The following is a 20,469-nucleotide window of genomic DNA, read 5'->3' as shown; positions in this document are numbered from 1 at the left end:
TTCACTTAGCTGATTGACAAATTGGACTGTCTAGCCGACTGACCAAAATGAATGGTGTTCACTTAGTCGACTGACAATTAAATGTTTTAATTTCTAGACAGACACAATGGACTCAGCCAACTGGGCAACCGGCTGACCCTATACAAAACAAGCCCAGTCGAGTGACCTAGCCGGCTAACCCTGTGGAGATTTTAAATTTTGAACTTTAACGGAAAAATTTCAAAAATTAGTTTTTCAAATTTAAATGTTATAAAAACTTGGGGGACACTCCAAGCAATTAGGGAAACAAGGAAACTCACTCTAAAAACTCTATAAATACTCCTTTAACCCAATGAATTATATCACCAAGCAAATAATCAGCATTCAAGCACTCTACTTTCAAACTCTTCTAAAGCTCACTCTTGCTCAAATTCTTGCTGGAAGAATACCACTGATTTCCTACTAATCAAAAGCCTACGGTTTTAAGTTTGGTACTAAGATTTCTCAAATTCTAAGAAAGAACCTCCGATGATATCTAATCTTGAGCTTTATATTGTCTATTTAGTATTTGATTTGAAGTATATTAGTGCTCTGATTTGTACTAATTTGCTCTATTGTCAGAGTGTCTTTGTACACCCATTCTTGTTCCTATTTTGTAGTTCTTTGACGGTTCAAGGTTGATTTGGATCGTTGGAGCAAGCATGGAGGATCACTTGGAGACGTATCTCTACCTGAAAAAGAGGGATTTGTAAAAGGTTTACTCCGTTCGGAAAGGAGTGCAAATAATGGAATCCTTTGGTGGTAGATAAGCTGGGGATAAGCCGAACCTCGTAAAAATCTTGGTGTTCTTCTTTTCCCACTCTTTTAAATTTCAGCATGTTATATATTATTGTGTGTATGCTAAGTGTAGGCTGCGGAGATCAAAACTAAATTAAAAAGAAGACTCTTAATAAAAAGAAAGTACGTTTTAATTAACCTTTTGCGTAAACCCACAAGGGAGTACGTTGGTTAATTATTTGCAGAAATCTTAATTAAGAGAACACAATTCATCAAAACACAGGGCTTGCAGGGTTGCTATCAAAGCAAAAAATATTCAAATGATGAAATTCCACAAAGTACTGCAAATTGTGGTTGATTGAATATTTGTGATTGGTTATTTTAAGTTATTGATTGACTGATTGTTGGGTTAAGTTTTTTTTTTTTTTTTACTTGTGAGTGTTGGTTGTGAATTGATTGATTTATTAGAAGCTTTGATGTGTATTGAACACGTAAGTCAAGAATCCATAAAAAGAACTAAAATCTTTAATAATCTAATTCACCCCCCCTCTTGGGATAATTACTTTACTTTCAATTTTCCCTATTCCCAGTTTAGTGTTGGCTTATGTGGTTAAGATGTGTAGGGCTTTCCTGTGGGGAGGTAGGAGAAGGCCTCTTATTGCTTGGAAAGTTGTGTGTTTGCCAAAGGAGGGTGGGCTGGGGGTCTTAGACCTCAAAAGCTGGAACACTGCTCTCCTTTCAAAAACCCCGTGGAATCTTCAAAACAAAAATGATTCCCTATGGTCAAGATGGGTGAGCCATGTGTACTTAAGAGGAGGTAATTTGTGGGAGGCTTCGGCAAAGCATGAAGACTCTCCCTTGTTTAAGAAACTGGTTCAGATTAAAGATATGTTGATAATGCAGTGCAGTGATAGAACCTTGGCAGAAGCTAAGCTAATGCAGTGGGCTATGGATGGAAATTTTTAGTGCTATAAGGCCTATAATTTTTGGAAATGGAAGGGGAGGAATGCCTCGTGGCAGAAGGTGGTATGGAAGAATGTTTGTGCCCTTAAACACTCCTTTATATATATATAATATTATTATATTATATTATTTAATTAATAATTATTATTTTTATTTAATTAATTAATTTTAAATTTTTTTTTTTAACACAATCATTCATATTATTTTTGGGTTGTTACAAAAGTTGTTGACTAGTGACAAAATCTGGGGGGAGAGGATTGATAAAACCTATGTGTTATGTGGTTCTGAAATAGAAACACTGGACCATCTATTTTTTAAATGCAGATTTTCTTCTACAGTTTGGAATTCCATTAGGAGTTGGCTGGGTGTGACTAGGGCTATGACTACTATAAAGACTAGCCTTAAATGGCTCCACAAGGAAGGTAAAGCATTGAGGTTCAAGCAGTGACCAAGAGAGTTTGTTTGGCCATCACAGTTTACTGTTTGTGGCTCTTTCAAAACAAGAGGAGATTCGAAGGCATTATTACTCAGATATACAATTATATGTTGTAATGTTGCCTTTGAATTGACAATTTAGTAGCTACAAGTCTCATTATTAGGAATAAATTGAATAAAAATTTTGTTTTAAGAGGATCTAAGTTTCAAGTATTCTTGAGCCATCAAGCAAAAGCCTTTTGTTTTGAGAGGATCTAAGTTTCAAGTATTCTCAAGCCACCAAGCAAAAGCCTTGACTATCTAAAAAGCTTTATATTATTTGATGAAAGGAGTTAAACATGATCTAAAACCCTCAAAATAGCACTCCCCCACCCCCTCCCTTCATAAAATTGAAAGGAATCTTCATTAAGGGAACTTGAACCCTAGTCCTCCTATTGAGAGTCCAAACCATGAACCACTGGCAAAAATCTAGTGCTTTGGCTACTCCAAATTGTTTTGCTAGATATAGTGCATTCCCTCTTTTGGTTTTTGTAGGTCAACAAAGGTAAGGCTTATTTTTTCTTTCAAGATTTTAATGCATTTCTCTATCATTAAAAAAAAAAAAAAAAAACATAAAATATAATGGAACTATAAAACTGGCTGCCATATGGGCTGGTTGTGTTTTTCCCGGATTCAATTAATATTAATTTACATGACAAACTTGCTAGAACATTAAACAAGCCCTTGGCAGTTTTTTGAATTGCCGAAAGCAAAAATGCTATCAAGCTGCTAAAGCACAGGTGTTCAGAGCTTGCGGATGCACTGATTTCCTCCCTGGTCTCTCTCTTTCTCTCTCTCAATGGACCTGCTGTCCATCTCTGCTCCCATCTCCTCTCGCTCTCTTCTTCCCACTCTCTCTCTCAAGTCCTTCAGGTTCCGAACCCCTCATTCCACGCCCGCCTCTTTCTCCCGGCGTCCTCATGTCTCTGCCTTCCATTCTCCGTCGCCATCTCTGAGACCAACCCTGACTGACAACCTCAAAACCCCGGCTCTTGGGTTCCAGCCTCCGCCCGCCGACTCTCTCCGTCTGTCGGCGCCTCAGACGCCCGCCACCGCCATGCGCGGCGCCGAGACTGACGCTATGGGGCTGCTCCTCAAGGAGAGGATTGTGTTCTTGGGAAACAACATCGACGACTTCGTCGCCGACTCCATTATCAGTCAGCTGCTGTTGCTGGATGCTCAAGACCACAATAAGGATATTCGACTCTTTATCAATTCGCCCGGTGGCTCCCTCAGGTATGTGTGCTTCTGTTTCTTGGAGTTCCTCCGTGGTTGGAAGGTGGAGAAAGCAGGTTATTCTTTGTTTGAGGATATTTGGGGTTCTTAATTTGGAAAAGCAAAATGAAAGGGCTCTTAATTTACCATATTGGGTAGCTATTCGTGGAAATTGTAGGATTTTTAAGTTTTGATTTCTTACAGTTTATTTTCACGGTAACAACATTTGAAGTACTGTTGGGGGAAAATTGTTGGGTTTGTGAGGACTTCTGTTGGAAGCTCCCTTCCGTGGTTGAGAAAAAGGAGTGTGAGAACATGGATTAGAATTTGGAAATTTAGAATTTTCAATGGTGGGGGAGAGGAGTTAGGAAAAAAAAACCCCTCATTGTGCCTAAAACTAGTATTTGGCTTGGTTAAGCCAAGTGTGTAACATACTAAACACTGGCCAGGAAATTGGAGTGAAGGTCTTGCCTCTTTGAGGGAGAGAGTGGGGAAGGATTAAAGTGGGTAGCATATTGTTAGTATGACGATTTTTAGTTGGAATTTTGTGGGGTAGGGAATGCAAATGACCGTAGGTCAGTTAGGGAGAGATCTTGAGAGCCTCTCTTGATCTTTGTTACAGAAAACTAAACTTTAGTCGGCTAATAGGTTTCTGATTGGAGCATTTGGGGTGTTTGTTTTGAGGATTATTTGTCTTCCTTCTTTCAAGGATTTTTTTTTTAGGGGCGGGGGTTGTGGTGGTGGTTTGAAATTGTGAGGTGGGATACTAGGAGCGCTACTATGTTCCATTTGTATGCTCCTTACTGGATCTTAGATGGGGATTTTAATGTCATCAGATTCCCAGCCATGAACTTGGGAGGTTCGCAGGGTTATGACTAGTATAAAGTTCTTTGACAATTTTATTGGTGTGAGTTGATTATGAAACTTTCCTTTGGTTATGCTTTGTTTATTTGTTTGGTTGGTGGGGCTGTTCCATGGCTAGTTGTCTAGGTCAATTACTGTGTTGTAATGATCAGGAGGATGTTTCTCCTCATATTTCTCAGGAAGTGTATTTAGGTCAATCTATATCATTTTCTAATCATTTTTTTTTTTTTTTTACTGTTCTACCATTAGGTGGTGTTCTGCTCCATTCTAGTTTGAATTTTTGTGGCTCTCCTATCTTTCTTTTCTTCCTTTCGTTAAGGATTTTTGGAGGAATTGCTGTTGTTAGAATTGGGAGGGCTGTTCATGAAGATTTTGAAACCTTTAAAATATGGAATAAAATAAGAAAGTCTAATCTTTTGGAAGAAATTGAGGACATTGATCATCAGGAAGATTTGGGTAGCCTTTCATTGGATTTGGCCAATAGAGGAGCATATTTTAAGAATGAATTCAAGGAATTGCGGCAAAGGAGATGAGTTTGGGACAATAGGTAGGTCTAAATGGATTAAGGAGGGGGAACCATAATACGCATTATCTTCATAGGGTTTGTAGACATACAAAGAATGTGATTGAGGAATTGGAGATTGAGGTAGTTGGTGTTGTATTGTAGAGGAGATTACTAGGTGCCATAGAAAGCTTTATAAGGAAGAAAATATATGTCTTCTAGGAATTATTGGTGAAGGAGGAGATGAGTTGGAGACAAAAGGTTTGATTGAAATGGATTAAAGAGGAGGAATGTAATACAAAATTCTTTCATGGTGTAGTTAAGGATTTGGAAATTGAGGGAGATACAACAACAACAACAAGCCTTAAGTCCCACTAGGTAGGGTCAGCTACATGTATCCTTTTTCGCCAATTCACCCAATCTAGAGTGTTTTCCTTAATTAGATTGAGGGCTATTAAGTTTTGCCTCACTACCTCATTTCAAGTTATTTTAGGCCTACCCCTACCCCTTTTCATGCCAGAAACAATAATAAACTCACTCTCCTCACAAGTGCTCTACTAAGCCTACGTTTCAAATGCCCAAACCATCCAAGTCGCTCCTCTCTTATCTTGTTTTTAACTAGTGCTATGCATAAATTATTGCATATATGTTCATTTCTTACTTTATCTTTTAATGTTAAATCACTCATCCACCTTAACATATGCATTTAAGTAATTTTCATTTTTTGTATATGTTGTTTCTTAACTACTCAACATTCTAAATCATAAAAGCATAGCTAGTCTTATAGCCGTCTTATAAAATTTTCCTTTTTAATTTTAAGTGTATTTTATGATCACAGAAAACACTTGACATACTCCTCCATTTTACCCAAACAGTCTTAATTCTATGTACTACATTTTCTTCAATTTATCCTTCACCTTGCATAATAGATCCAAGATATTTAAATCTATCGGTGCTATTAATCTCTTGATTATCCAGTTTAATCTTCTCTTTATTGCTACTCCTTACATTACTGAAAGTACATTTCATATATTCTATCTTATTCCTACTTATCTTAAACCTTTTAGGCTCTAATGTGACTCTCCAAGTTTTATCTTAGATTCTACTTTGCTCCTACTATCATTAATCAATACGATATTATCTGCAGACTACAAATAACATACACCAAGGGATCTCATTTTGGATATTCCAAGTAAAAAGGATAAGGACTCAAAGTAGAACCTTGATGTACACCTGTTGTGATTGGAAACTCTCTACAATCTCCTCTTACAGTCCTAACGCTAGTCATTGCTCCATCATGCATATCCTTAATGACCTCCTTATAACTATTGCAAACTCTTTTATTTTATAATACCCACCAAAGCACTTCCCTAGGTACTCTATCATAAGCTTTCTCTAGGTCAATAAAAATCATATGCAAGTCCTTCTTCTTTTCCCTAAACTTTTCCATTAAACTTCTTAAATGATAAATAACTTCTATTGTTGATCTCCCAAGCATAAAACCAGATTGATTTTCTTAAACCTTCGTTTCTAAACTTATTCTATGTTCAATTTTCCTTCCCTATAATTTTATCGTATGAATCATAATCTTAATTCCACGATAGTTATTATAGTTTTGAGTAACCCCTTTGTTTTATACAAAGGTACTAATGTACTTTTCCTCCATTCTTCTGGCATTTTCTTGGTTTTTATACTATTATTATATAGATTGGTTAACCAATTAATTTCTATTTATCCCCTAAACATTTCCAGACTTCAATTGGTATTTTATCTGGTCCTATAGATTTCCCACTTTCATTTTTTTTTTTTTAATTCCATCTTAACTTCAAGGACTCTAATTTTGCGAATAAATATCCTATATTTAATCTTCTCTTCATTTGTCACTTCCAAGTTCAATCTTTCATTTTGATTTTCATTAAACAACTTATCAAAGTATCTCCGCCACCTCTTTTTTATGTCTTCTTCCCTAATTAAGACATAATTATTCTCATCCTTTATACATTTTACATCACCTAAATCTTTGCATTTTCTTTCTCTAGGGGCTGTCTTTCATTGTCTTCTTTTTTCTATGATTATTAATAGAGAACCTAAGACTTGGGTTTTTTGGGTTCCAAGGGCGTGAGACAAGGGGTTCTCCTTCTCCTTTTCCCTTTATTGGTTGTGGATGTTTTGAGTAGAATGTTGAGAGTTAGGAGGGTTTTGATGGGGGCTTTATTTAGGGCACTACTATGAGTAGGGATGTTGTGGTTGTCTTGCATTTGCACTTTGCTCATGACACTAATTTATCTTGTCGATGGTAGGACTTCCTTTTGTAACATTCTCACTATTGTTCAAGATTTTGAGTTAGTTTCAGGGTTTAATATTAGTTAAGTGTGGTCTAGCTGCATTTAATCTGAGTCAAAAGGGGACTTCGGGTATGTTGTTCTTGTGGGTTGTGGGATTTTACAGTGGCCTGTGACCTATTTAGGAATTTCTTTAAGTGTAATCACTGCTTGGAGATGTTTTGGGATCCAATTCTTTTTGAAGTTTCCAAACGTCTTGATGGGTTATTTTCTTTGGAGGGTTTTATTCGTCTTTAAATTTTGTTATCTTTATGAAAGATTCCAATGAGGGTAGTGAATTGGTTAGAGAGTTCAAAGTGAGATTTTCTTTGGTTAGGTGGGGGATCCATCTTAGAGTTGGGAAATTGGTAAGTCTAGGGACTTATGGGGGCACTTGGGTTTTGGTATGTTGGTCTAAACACATTGCTTTAGTGGGTAAGTGGTTGTGGCGTTTTCCTATAGAAGCTAATATTGGAGCTAGAGTTTTGCATGAAAGCCCCTGGAAATTCATATCACAAGTATCTCCTAGTTTTTTTCCTTGCACTAAATTCAAAGTGAGAGATGGTTATCATATTTGTTTCTAGGAGGATGTTTTGATTGGGGAGCATTTTCTGTTTCTTTTCCTTCCCTTCTTTAAATGTGTCATGGAGCACTTTTTTCTTCATTTCTAACCATAGATAGTGATGTTGTTTCTTGGGACTTGCATTTTCATAGAAATCTTAATGATAGGGAGGTGGAACAGCTTCATTTGCTTCTTAGTTTGTTATATTGCTACTGGTGTTTGGATACTTTTGGTGCTTACTCTTGCATGTCCTTTATAATTATCTTATTTGTCTTCTCAATCTTTTCTTTTGCTAACCATTTGTAAAAGTTAAGATTCCTCCAAAGATTAAGGCTTTGTTGTGGATCACTATCCTTAATGGAGTTAATGCGACAGTCTCAATCTGTTGCATATTTGAAGACCTTGTTTCTTGATCACTTGTCATGTGTGCCATGTGCTATGTTAGTTGTGAGGATCTCATCTTTTCTTCAATGCTCAATGGCTTGGAGTATGGCACATGCTTTTGCCTTATTTGGAGAATGTTGGGTATGCTGTTATTTTTTGAACTTTTTTTTTTTCTTTGCTTACATATTTTAGAGGTTTGGTGGGTGTATGAAAGTGAGGACTTTGCGACAGGATGGGTTTTCTCGTCAAGTTGCTCTGTGGCCCTCTGATATTTAGTGCAATTGGTGGCTTTATTGGCTTGTTTTTTATTTCCTCTTTTTGTATTTATTTCTTTTTGAGATTTTCTGATTTGTTTTTTAGGATTTCTCATCCTCCTTGTTACTCTGTTCTTTTTAATAAAGTACTCATATTTGTACTATGAACGAAAGGAACCTGAGGCAGTTTTCAATATGCTTTTTTCCTTCATTGTTCCTAAAATGCCCTTTTTCTTCTTCAAATTTAAAATTAAAATAAATTTATCAATTGCTGCATAATTTCTTAACTTAATATTCCTTTAAAAAAAACTGCCCACTAGTCCATAGCTCTCTCATTATCTACATATTTCCCTCATTAGCTCCCTCTATTTAGGGCTGTGGTGTATGCACAATAGGTGTACGCACAATAGAGCTTGCAACTAGTTGAAAAAGAAAAAGAAAAAGACAAAGAACAAATAAAAAAGAAAAAGAAAACATTAATATTGACAGATTAATCAGTATCTTTGTCTTTTGGATTTCTATTTGTCCAATGTTTTCACATCTAAACGTTGAACCATATACATAGTTTATTTCTTCATTTTCTTTTTATTGGATAGGCCTTATCTAATGTGAAATGAATATATCCATAATAAAGTAGGTATAGCACCTTTGGAAGAAGATAAGGAAAGGGCAGTTAAGATGGTTCAGTGAATTGTGATGTAGACTAGATAAGAGATAACACTTAGGTTAGGATCTTTGATTTGGTTGTTGTAAGATGCAGTAAAAGGGGGAGGGATAGTCCTGGAATAACTTGAACCAAGATGGTAAGTATTTGAAAGCTGAGGGTGTTGCCCTAAATCATTTAGAATGGCAGAGGAGGATTCGTGTAACCTAGCCAACTAGTGGGACTTTAAGGCTTGGTTTTTGTTGTTGTGGGCCATATGTATTTGTTTTATCAAAGTTGGACAAATGTATATACGTACACACACCGGTCTTTTTGTATAGGTTTGACATTGGAGATGCTGTAGTGGACTATACCGTAGAAAGTACAAGAGATAAGAATCTTTTACTTGTCTTGGCTGCTTCTTTGTGTATAGAGGTTCTAACATTTTGGCTTTCTAATAAAATGCATAGAAGAAATTGTTGAATGACTTGAAATGTCTTTTTGGTTGTGGTCCCTAAAAGGTGTTTTATTTGTTTGTCTTTGTCCTTATTATTATTTTTTTTTTCCATGTTTTTTCTTTTGTAACTGTTGACTCTTATGTGCTGCAACTAGACCCTTATGCTTCATTACTATTTCTTAATTCTTGTTGAGATACTGTTAAGCGGCACTTTAAAAAAAATAAAAAAGGTGCTTATAGCACTCATCACTTAAAATAAGTACTTTTACAAAAAAAAAAAAATTGTGTTTGGCATGTTCCCAAAAAAAATGCTGAAAATCAACAACAAAACCAAACCTTAAGTCCCACTAGGTAGGGTCAGCCATATGAATCCTTTTCCGCCAATTTAAAAAAAGTGCAGAAAAAGAATCCACTTTTTCAAGTTGATTTTGAGAAGCAATCAAGGATGGTTTTGGGCCTCTTATAAGCTGCCACTTGAAAGTCTTGTGATCCCAAGAGTGGGGTGGATTGGGTATTTTAAAAATTTATGCGGAAGCTCAATTAATTCTTAATATGTTTTTCACACGCAATCTAACTACTTCAATAACAGCAGTGTTCTCAGCAAATAAGTATATCAATATAGATACCCTTCAATATGATATTCACAGCAGATAAAAATCAATCCTTAAATATGAGAATGAGAGAGTTTATGCTATGATTTCAATATGTATTCAAACTACACAATAAGAATAAAATTCACAGTATATAAGAATCAATCCTTAAAAGAGTTTATGCTATGATTTCAATATGTGATTAAACTACACAAATAAGAATAAAATTTACTGCAGATAAGAATATGAATTAATATGAAACAGTTAGGGAAGAGAGTGACACCAGATTTTTACAAGGTTCGGCAATCCGTGCCTACGTCCTTGCCTCAAGCAACCCGCTTTGAGGATTCACTATACCCTCCTTCAATAGGTGGTGAAACCTCTCTGCTTGTAGGTAGAAAAACCTCTCAAGTGAAAATACCCTTTCGCTTGTTAACGACTCAATCCCTGAATCATCAATATATGCGAAGTATTTAAGAACTGATTTGTACAAGATTAACCCTCTGAAAAGAGTAGATACGTACACAAGTAAAGCTCTAGTACACTCTCAGAAGAAGATTGCAACGAAGCTCAAAGAGTTTAGCTAAGGTTTTCTGGGTTTTGAAAAGCAGTAGGCTTGAAAAACTTTCTCAGAAAAACTTTCAGCGAAGAACGACATTTCTCTCAATCAATCATTGTAATCAGTGTCTAAAACACATTTAGGGTTAGATATTTATATTAGCGTTTGAATTATAGCCGTTGTGCGTGTTTTAATGACTTAATATTTGAGAATCAAAGAGATTTTCTGCCGTTGCGATAAGTATTGCGAACACTTCAGTTAACTGAACTGAATGTTCGGTCGCCCAAACCAATTAAATCAGGAATTTTCAAAGTTGCAGTAGCTATTCGGTCTATTGAACTCTAAGGTTCGGCCGCCTAAACTGAGCCATTCGGTCGACTAAACCCTAAGGTTTGGTCGTCTGAACCAACTGTGTCTGGAACATAAAAATGGTAGTAGCCATTCGGTTGACTGAACCCTGAGGTTCGGTCGCGCGAACTCCCTAATGCCAGACTAGTGTTTAGACTATGCATTTAGTCGACTGAGCACTTTGCCTCAGGCGCCCAAACTTCCTGAAATACAAATTCCTTTATAATTTTCATTCCAAAAATGATTTTAGTCTTTTGAGATAACTTTTGACCTTGTAAAAATATTTTCCAAGATATTTAAAAATACCTAAGGTCCAACTAAGTCACCTAAGAGTTTTGTAACATAATTCAACTGAGGTGTACTTACATGAATCCTAATTTGCAACATACAAAAACAAATTATTCAAGTCTTCATGTCTTTAAGCTTCGTCTTCATACTAGCTTCATGTTAATAGTCATCTTTCATTGTCTTGTATGCTTCATGACTTTCCATTTTGCATCTTTCATTGTGCTTTAAGATCTTAATACCCGTAACACACTTATTGGCACAATTAGATGCATTGGTTTGTCATTATCAAAACAGGATTAAGCCTTGTTAGGCCAACAATCTCCCCTTTTTTGATGATGACAAACAAGGAGCAAAATGAGGTGCCTTGACAAGGCTCCCCCTTACAATATGCATAAACATAAGAATAAGCAATGTAAAGCATGTTAGGTATATTGAGATTAAGACTTAGAATTTTTCAATTTATAGTCGTTTAAGGTCAATTTGGATTAGCTTTCAAAATGTATTTTTCTTATTATAATTCTCTCAAATTTAACCATATTAATAATCATAATTCTCCTCCTTTTGACTTAGAATTCAAAACAATTCTAAAGTATTTTGCTCATAGTTTTCCCAAAATTAATTCAGAAGTATTTTGCATTTTGCTAAAAAATTATACTGTTCATGCACATTGCAGGATTGTAAAGCCCTGTCTCATATTCTCTTTCTCCCATCTCCTCTCTCTCTCTCTCTCTCTGGCAACACAGTGGCTCTAACCACCCCAACTGGCAACCAAACAAGTTGTGATCAACAAAACTCCTTCCCCGCTCTCCCTCTCTTGGTCTCCTGGACTGGATGGCACCAAGGAAAGGTTTCATTTTTAGCCTCTCTTTTTTTGGCCAAATAAAAAAAAATAATCCAAAAAATGGGAATTGACTCCATGGACAGGCCTTTTGAGGTGTTTTGGTTGCTACCATAAATGACAGGTAAAGGGAGGTGAAGGGAGCTGGTGAATTTGGTCCCATGCTTTTGGTGATTTTTTTATTCCAATTCTTTTGGTTACTTAACTTTTTTATTCTGATGCTCAAAGAAGATGTGGAAATTATGAAGAAAAAAAATTTTCTGATTTTTGAATCCACTTGTGGTTGGCTGTTTCTGGAGCAGTGTGTTAGGTTTCAAGTAACCAATGATTTTTCTAATTTTTAAAAAATACTATAAAACTAATAATGGTATGAACATAAATTAATAATAATATATTGTTGTTAATTAGAAAATAATAATGATTATAAAACTAATCTATTTAACATTATTATAAAAACCAAGAAAATACCGAAGGAATGGAGGAAGAGCACACCGATACCTATGTACAAAAACAAAGGTGATATTCAAAATTGAAATAACTATTGCTGAATTAAACTTATGAAATTGTGGGAAAGGATAATTAAGCAAAGAACAAGAATAAAAACAAGTGTCTTAGAGAATCAATTTGGTTTTATGCTGGGGAGATGGACTACAAAAGCTATTTTTTATCTTCTAAGAAGATTAATGGAAAAGTTCAAGGAAAAGAAGAGGGGCTTGCATATGATTTTTATTGACTTAGAAAAAACATATGATAGGAGTATATTGGTAAGTTCTTTGGTGGGATTTTAAAAAGGAGTATGCAGTAGATATACTAATGTTATTTAGTATATGTATGATAGAGTAACGACTAGCGTTAAGACTGCAAAATGAGAGTTTAGAGAATTCCCAATCACGATAGGTGTGCATCAGTGTTCAACTTTGAGACCTTATTTTTTTGTTTTAGAGATTGATGAACTCAATGAGAATATCCAAAATGAGAATCCTTGGTGTATGTTGTTTGTAGTCGATATTGTTTTGTTTGATGAAAGTACGAGTAAGGTAGATTCTAAGTTAGAATTTTGGAGAACAACTTTAGAGTCTAGAGGTTTTAGGATAAGTAGGAATAATACAGAATATATGAAATGTAATTTTGGCCTTGTAAGGAGGAATATTGATGATAAGATTAAACTTGATAATCTAGAAATCAATAGTATTGGTCAATGTTTTAAAAGGCGTAGGCGTAAGGTGAGGCATTTTAACCCTCAAAAGGCGAGGCATAAGCCTTAAGGCATTGGGGCGTAAGCCTTTTGAGAATTTGTTTTTTACGATAAAAATTTGTTAAATAAATTATATATATTTAACATAAAGTAAAATTTAAGAAAATCACAAATATAATGTAAAAAAAAAAACAATATGTACTTCGCAAAATGCTTGTTTGCCATTCAAAAATTGTAACTTGAATACATGACATAAATCATGACAAGAGATAGCTATACCATTACAAAGTTCAAACTATTTTCATGACTTAAGATACAAGTCCAGTTATTTTGGAAAGGTTGAGGTTCAAGAGTTTTAGCAATAAACTCGTATTATGACATTCTTTTTGTACAAACATATAGTTAAAATTTTCTAACCAATTCTAACTTGAGAATCACACACCCAAAATGCGTAAGCCTCAACTAAAATGGCGCAAAAGGCGTGCTTTTTGCAAAAATGTGTAAGCCTTAGCACGTAATGTGTTAGCCTTTTTGAAATTTGGTATTTTAGATTGAGCCTCAAGGCATTTTAAGCATGCCTTGCCTTGAAGCAAGCCTTGAGTGAGCCTTTTAAAACATTGGTATTGGTAGGATTTGATATCTTGGATCTATTATACAAGCAGAAGGAGAAATTGAAGAGGATATAGTACATAGAGTTAAAGCAAGTTGGGCAAAATGGAGCAGTGTTTTGGGCGTGCTATGTGATCATAGAATAGCGTTGAACGTAAAAGAAAAATTCTATAGGACAACTATAAGACCAGCCATGTTATATGGATTAGAATGCTAGGCAACTAAATAACAACCTATTCGAGAAGTTAAAATTTCCAAAATGGGAATGTTAAGGTGGATGACTGGTATAACATTAACATTAAAGGATAAACTAAGAGTCACTCTCTCATGCAAACTTTTCCTTTACAACTTTCGTTCGTTCAATGCCAAAGGAGTTCTTGCAGTAGTCAATGCTAAAACGATCGCTTGAGATTGAAGGTAAATCCTTCAATCTGTGATTAGGTAAGGTCGGAGAGATTATGCCTTTGCTTGGGGTCGAGAACAATGTCTCTCGTAACAAGTGGGTTATGTTTTCCAGAGAGACTGTGTCTTGGTTCCCTAACGGCATACCTACCTTCAGTCAAATGCAAAGGGGATTTTGATTTGTCCGATGGGGTATTACAAAGATTTGGATGTTGACTAAATGGATGAAGGTAGGTAAGTATTTGGAGTTAGGGTTGGGATAGAAAGGGAAGAGGTTTTTAGTTTTTATTCCTAAGGGTGAAAAAGGCGATGGGCGGCGAAGTTTCACGAGTGTTTCTATGAGTTAGCAGAGGATTTTCATGAGGAATCTGGGTGTTTGTTCCAATAACTCTTCACGACACAGATCATGGAGTTAGGTGTGTTTGAAGGCAAAAATAGTGTAAGTGAGGGCTGTGGTAGTCATGTCCATTCCGTGGTAGGATCTAAAGGTTGGGAAACAAGATTGTGTTGTTGGCATATAGACGAGTTGTATTTGAATGAAGCTAGAGCTAGTATAGATCAGTTAGTTTTGGTCAATAGGATTAAGAAGGAAGATAGGGTTTTTGATGGAGTAGAGATGATCAAAGAGGCCACTAGGGTTTCTAATGGAGTTGAGATGATCAGAGAGGCGGCTAGGGTTGCGTTTGGGGAGGAGGCAGTTAAGAGATTTGAGCTGGGATGCATGCTTCTCATTTTAGACTTGGCTCAGGTGATTAAAAATGGTGGTATCTCATTTTTAACTAAATTGAGCCAATTATTTGAAAAGGCCTGTTGTTCAGGAAAGATTGATATGGGCTGCAGTTTGGATCCTAAGGAAGGTTCTCCTCATATGGACTTCCCAAAAAAGGGCCTCAGTGATAAGCAAACCTGTAATTTAGAAATTAAGGGCCCAAGTTATATAATGTTAGGTGTGGATAATGGGCAGGCCCAAATTAGTTCTCCTACTTCTCAGAAGACAAGTACTGGGAAGGAGAATGACTTCTAGTAACGGAAATGTGTTTCAGCCTCTAGTTTATAAAAATATTATTCAGTTAAGGATGTGAATTGAATTGTTTCAACAGTGGAGGAAGTTCAGGATCTTAGAAGACCAAATTCATGGTGATAAAACTGCGTATAGGCCTGAAGATTTATTAGAAGGTGATTTGTTAAAGAGTGAAAAAGTGGGGTTGGGGGAGAAACCTGAGGATTGTCATCCTTATATTGATAAATTTGAAGGTAAAAAGGTTCATGCTTGTGGAAACACAGCTTGTTGGGGTGCTGAAATGAAGAAGAAACTCGAAGATATGGACTTAAGGAGAGAAAATTTTGGTCAGTCAGCTACAAAGGTATTAAAGAGAGATTCTAAGGGTGAGTTGAGAGTTCAATACTGTGGAAGTTCCTCAAGTTGAGAAGAATGTTGTAGGTTCCAATGAGACTAGAAAAGCTAAGGAGGTGAAGAATTGGGAGGATTTTTCAGATTCAGAAAGTGATGATAATAGCAATTTTGATTGTGTCGGACCGGATGAAATTTGAGAACAATATGGGTACGATTCTGACTCCTGCAATGAATTGGCGTTTTATCTTATGTTCAACCACCCCAGGTCTGAAGGGTGTTTCTATTTTTGATAATGATGGGTTGGCAAATCAGTTTCAGTGTAGGGGCAGAATTTTGCCCACACTAATGGAGGAGAGTTCAAAGGAGGAGATAGAAGCTCAAATTCTTAATGGATAAAATGGATTTAAAGCTGAGTGATATTAGAGGAAATGTAGTGCGTCAATGGTGGCAAAATTCAAAAGGTGAAAGGTCAAAGGGAATTAGCAAATTTGAAAAGCTCAGTAAATTATGATGGAAAAGGGTTGAAAGGGGTTTTCTCGATTAATATTCAGTTCTTTTGGGATCTTGTGTTTCTTTTTTTTTCTTTTTATCTTCTTTTTTTGTTTGGTAGACTCTCTGTCCCCACACGTTGTACCTTCTATTCTTTCTATCTAATATACTTTCTTTTGTTATTTAAAAAATAAATAAAATTAAAGGATAAACTACGGAAGGAAGATATTTGCAATAAATAGGTATAGCACCAATAATAGATAAGGGAGGGGTAGCTTAGATGGTTTGGGCATTTGAGACAGAGTCCAAGTAGGACACCGGTAAGGAGGAGCAAACTGGTTAGTGTTAATGGTATTAGAAGAGGCAGGGGTAGACCTGCAGTAACTTGGAATGAGGTAGTGAGAAAGGATTTGACAGCTCTTAAGTTAGTTGAGGAAAATGCCCCAATTGTGTGAATTAGCAAAGAAGGGATTCATATATACAACCCCACAGGACTTAAGGTTGGTGGTGGTTGTTGAATAAATAATAATAATGAATTATATTAATTAAAAATTTTAATTCAATTAATAGTATTATCCTTAACATAAATTAATAATTGTATGTTGTTATATTATTTTGTGATGTATTATTAAATATGAATTATCTGTTGAAATACAGTAATATTATTTGTATGATAATAGCATGGATTCATACAACACTTAAAATGCAATCACCAGATTTACCACTTAAGCAGAAATTATTTTTTGCAGGAGTACTTGTGACTTTCAACACTTTTTAAGTTTAGCACTTAACAAATTCAAACATTCAACACTTTTTTTGTTTTTTTTTTTCATAAATTCTTAATAAGTGGTTCCAAACTGTCACCGAGTGCATCTAGAAGCATTTCTTGACTTTGATTCAGTTCCTTTCATTTAAATGGAGAATCCTAACCAGCTGATGGTATAAAAATTTGTAGAATATCAACACGTCACATAATATTTTGCTTTTCTTTCTGTTCCAGAAAACTTCAGACAAGAGATTTGTTTGGGTACACATCTTCTTGGAATTTAGAAACCTGTTCAAGTTCATTAGCCTCCATGTCTTTGCACTATTGACCCATTGGCACCATGATGATGCCCCCAGGCCTCAAATTATATGCATGTAATTTTGGTTATGCATGTAACCCCATGTATGCTTAAATTGCCTAATTTATCCAAATTGCTTTCAATATTTTGATCACCACATATAGATGCACGTAGAAAAGGTGGAAATGCTTTACTCTCTTAATGTGAAATTTCTTTTTGAAACATTTAAGGTGTTTACTCTCACTTAACACAGTTACTAAAAAAGGAGTGGAGTTGGATGTCTTTGTAATTATATTTTTTTATTTCTCTACCAGTTATTAGCAAGCTTAATTATACTCTTTAAATAGCCAGATTACCAGCTGAAGCCATCAGAACTTAGAAGACACTATCAATTCCAGTAGAGAGATGATCACCTACTATTTTCTACTTGTAAATTCCAATTTGGAAAAAGAAAAAGAAAAGAAGGGAAAAGATGGGAGCATGCTAAATAATGCAATTCTTACAGAAACAAATTGCAGAAGTTTTTGCTGAAGGGAAAACTAAAATATAGATTGCCATCTAACAAGTATGTACTCATCTGGAAGTGATGGACTCACACAATTCATCATAGAGACAGGAAATAAGGTGCACAAACTTAATTAAAACAAAAAATATGGTAATGCAACTATATTCTGTTATCCAAATTAAAACAAAATAGGTAATATAACTATATTCTGGATTACGAGGACAGTTCTTCCACATAAGATCTGGAACCACTGATTATAAAATGCCATGTTAGCTCTTGAGCCTACACAGGGGGTGCCGGGAGCTACATCAGTGGAACTCGCACCAAAGCATACCTTGCTTTCCTAATTCCTATTATTCAAAATCTGTTCCTTCAGGGGTATTGATACTTATAAATTCTCGCAAGAAAATGTACTTGTTTCAAAACTATAATTGCTGCGGCTTTCACTTTGTAGCTTTTGAATATTATAAGGTTTTTGTTCTAAAATATTTTTTTGTTAGTTGCTTTAAATAATTTTCTTTTGAGGTTAGATTCTGTTGTAAATTTTTTGTTTATTTATTTTGATTACAAGCCATAGCCTCAGATGGACAGTGACTTGAATCCAGAACCCTGGGGACTCCCTAGCCGTTGGCCAGTGGGGGCTGCCACCACTCAGCCAACCCCTTTTGTCCTCTTGCAGGTTTATTCACAAGCCTGCCAGTCCACCTGCCATTGTAATGTGAATTGTTTGTGTTTTGGGACATTGTAACTCAAGTAAGGAAGGATTAGTACATTTTTGGAAGTCTCATCTGTAGTGAAGTCTCACAATTCATTCTCATAATTTCCAGGTTTAAACAGTCTACTGAAAATTGTGGAAATCCATTGCAAATAAAAAAAAAAATTCACTCTCCAAGAACACATTATCAACTTGACTACTAAAGCACGTCTTTCCAATGCATCTTTGTAATCCATTTGACTATTGTAACTTTCAAGTAATGTGTTTTAGGACATTGTAACTCAAGGAAGGGTTAGTACATTTTTGGGAGTTTCTACCGTAGTGAACTCTCACAATTTGCACTCATAGTTTCCTAGTTAACAGTTCACTTCTGAAAATTGTGGAAATCATAGCAAGTTGAAAAATCCACTCCCTGAAAACACATTATTGACTTGACTAGTAAAACACATAAATGTGTTTCCTGTGTGTTTTTGAAATGCATTTTTGACTATTCGAGAATCTATTCTAATGCAAAACAAACAGCACATGTGTGTCGCCTGTTTCTTGACAATTTGAAGACAGAATTCTAAACATTTAAATGTTGGTGCTGAATGGCATGCTGTTCGTGTTGCTACTTTTCTTCTTTTTCCTCTTCTGGTCTGCCCCTGCTGTTATGTTTATGAGTTAGCTGATTTGCTTTTGCTGCTAATATTTATGACAGTGCTACAATGGCTATCTATGACGTTGTACAGCTTGTCAGAGCTGATGTTTCCACAGTTGCACTTGGCATCGCAGCATCAACAGCATCCATAATTCTTGGTGGTGGCACCAAAGGCAAGCGTCTGGCAATGCCCAACACACGAATAATGATGCATCAACCTATTGGAGGTGCTAGTGGGCAAGCAATAGATGTGGAAATTCAAGCCCGAGAAATAATGCACAACAAGAACAACGTCACAAGGATTATTGCAACTGTCACGGGTCGTCCATTTGAACAAGTCCAGAAAGATATTGATCGGGATCGCTACATGTCTCCTATTGAAGCAGTTGAATATGGAATCATCGATGGAGTTATTGATAGAGATAGCATTATTCCACTTATGCCGGTGCCAGAAAGGGTGAAATCAAGACTGAACTATGAAGAAATTGGTAAGGATCCAAGAAAATTCTTGACACCAGAGATCCCTGATGATGAGATATACTAGTTGTGGCCTTTTTATGCTGGTACATTGTTTTGTATCCCATGCGCCTGGTGCAAATAGATGCCATTGGTTGTGAAATTGGATCAAGGATCCCTTTTCGCATTCCAAGTTTAAAATTGGTTCTGTAATTTTCAGAATGAGCTTGTAGCTTGAAAAAAAGAACTTTGAAAGATTGTTTGAACTGCATTCCATATTTAAGGTTTTAAACAGATATCTAGGGGATGTTAATTTGAAGCTTATTGGGTGCTAGAATAGTTCATTAGAGGAATCCAAACAATACGAACTACTGATTGGACATACAAGATGCCCGGGTAATTTTGTTTTTCCAATTTGTAAAATAAAATTAACTAATATCTTAAGTTTTTTTTTTTTTTTTGTTATCTTTATGAATTATTGTAAATTATAGGCAAGACAAGTACTTCGAAATTTTTTATTGACATTTAAAATTTGGACGGAATATTTAGTATGTTGAAAAGGGGACACCAACTATGCATTTACCGTAGGAATGCAATAGAAGTGAACAAAATTGAATTAACTTTTCACTTGTTCTTTTTTCCTTGTATTTTTTTTATAATTTTTTTATATTATTATCTTATTCTATTTTGGGAACATATGCTTACTTGTGGTTTAATTATAAGTTAATTATTGTCGGTCATAAGTTTTAGAGATTCCTAATAGAGTATTTTGTCATTAGTAGCATCATTCAAGTAACAATTTCAGGATAAAAAGTTGTCGTTATGGATTAGTTATATGATATATTTTTGTGCTATCATTAGTTTTACCATTTAGTTTAACGATAAAAAGTAAATATGAAAGTTGAAAAATAATAAAAAGTAAAATTGTACATTTTAGTATTGTCATTTTTTTTTGTATTGCTTAATTTATGTTAATATATAAGTTAATCGTCCCAACCAGGAGTATATAGAGTTAGAGGGGG

At 35.4% G+C, this 20,469-nt stretch overlaps 1 protein-coding gene across 1 annotated transcript; it reads left to right on the top strand.

Moving 5' to 3' along the window:
* Positions 1-2,573: 2,573 nt before the first annotated feature.
* Positions 2,574-19,713, top strand: LOC131156667 (ATP-dependent Clp protease proteolytic subunit 4, chloroplastic). The gene is made up of 2 exons (XM_058110522.1): positions 2,574-3,429; positions 19,052-19,713. Exons 1-2 carry the CDS (start codon positions 2,993-2,995, stop codon positions 19,533-19,535), a joined length of 921 nt encoding a protein of 306 aa, XP_057966505.1. The 5' UTR covers positions 2,574-2,992; the 3' UTR covers positions 19,536-19,713.
* The last annotated feature ends 756 nt before the right edge of the window (positions 19,714-20,469 follow it).

Source organism: Malania oleifera, chromosome 5 (assembly GCF_029873635.1).
Source record: "Malania oleifera isolate guangnan ecotype guangnan chromosome 5, ASM2987363v1, whole genome shotgun sequence".
In the NCBI taxonomy this organism is placed as follows: Eukaryota; Viridiplantae; Streptophyta; class Magnoliopsida; order Santalales; family Ximeniaceae; genus Malania; species Malania oleifera.
The sequence above is the reverse complement of the archived record's forward strand: the minus strand, read 5'-3'. Positions and strand labels throughout refer to the sequence as shown.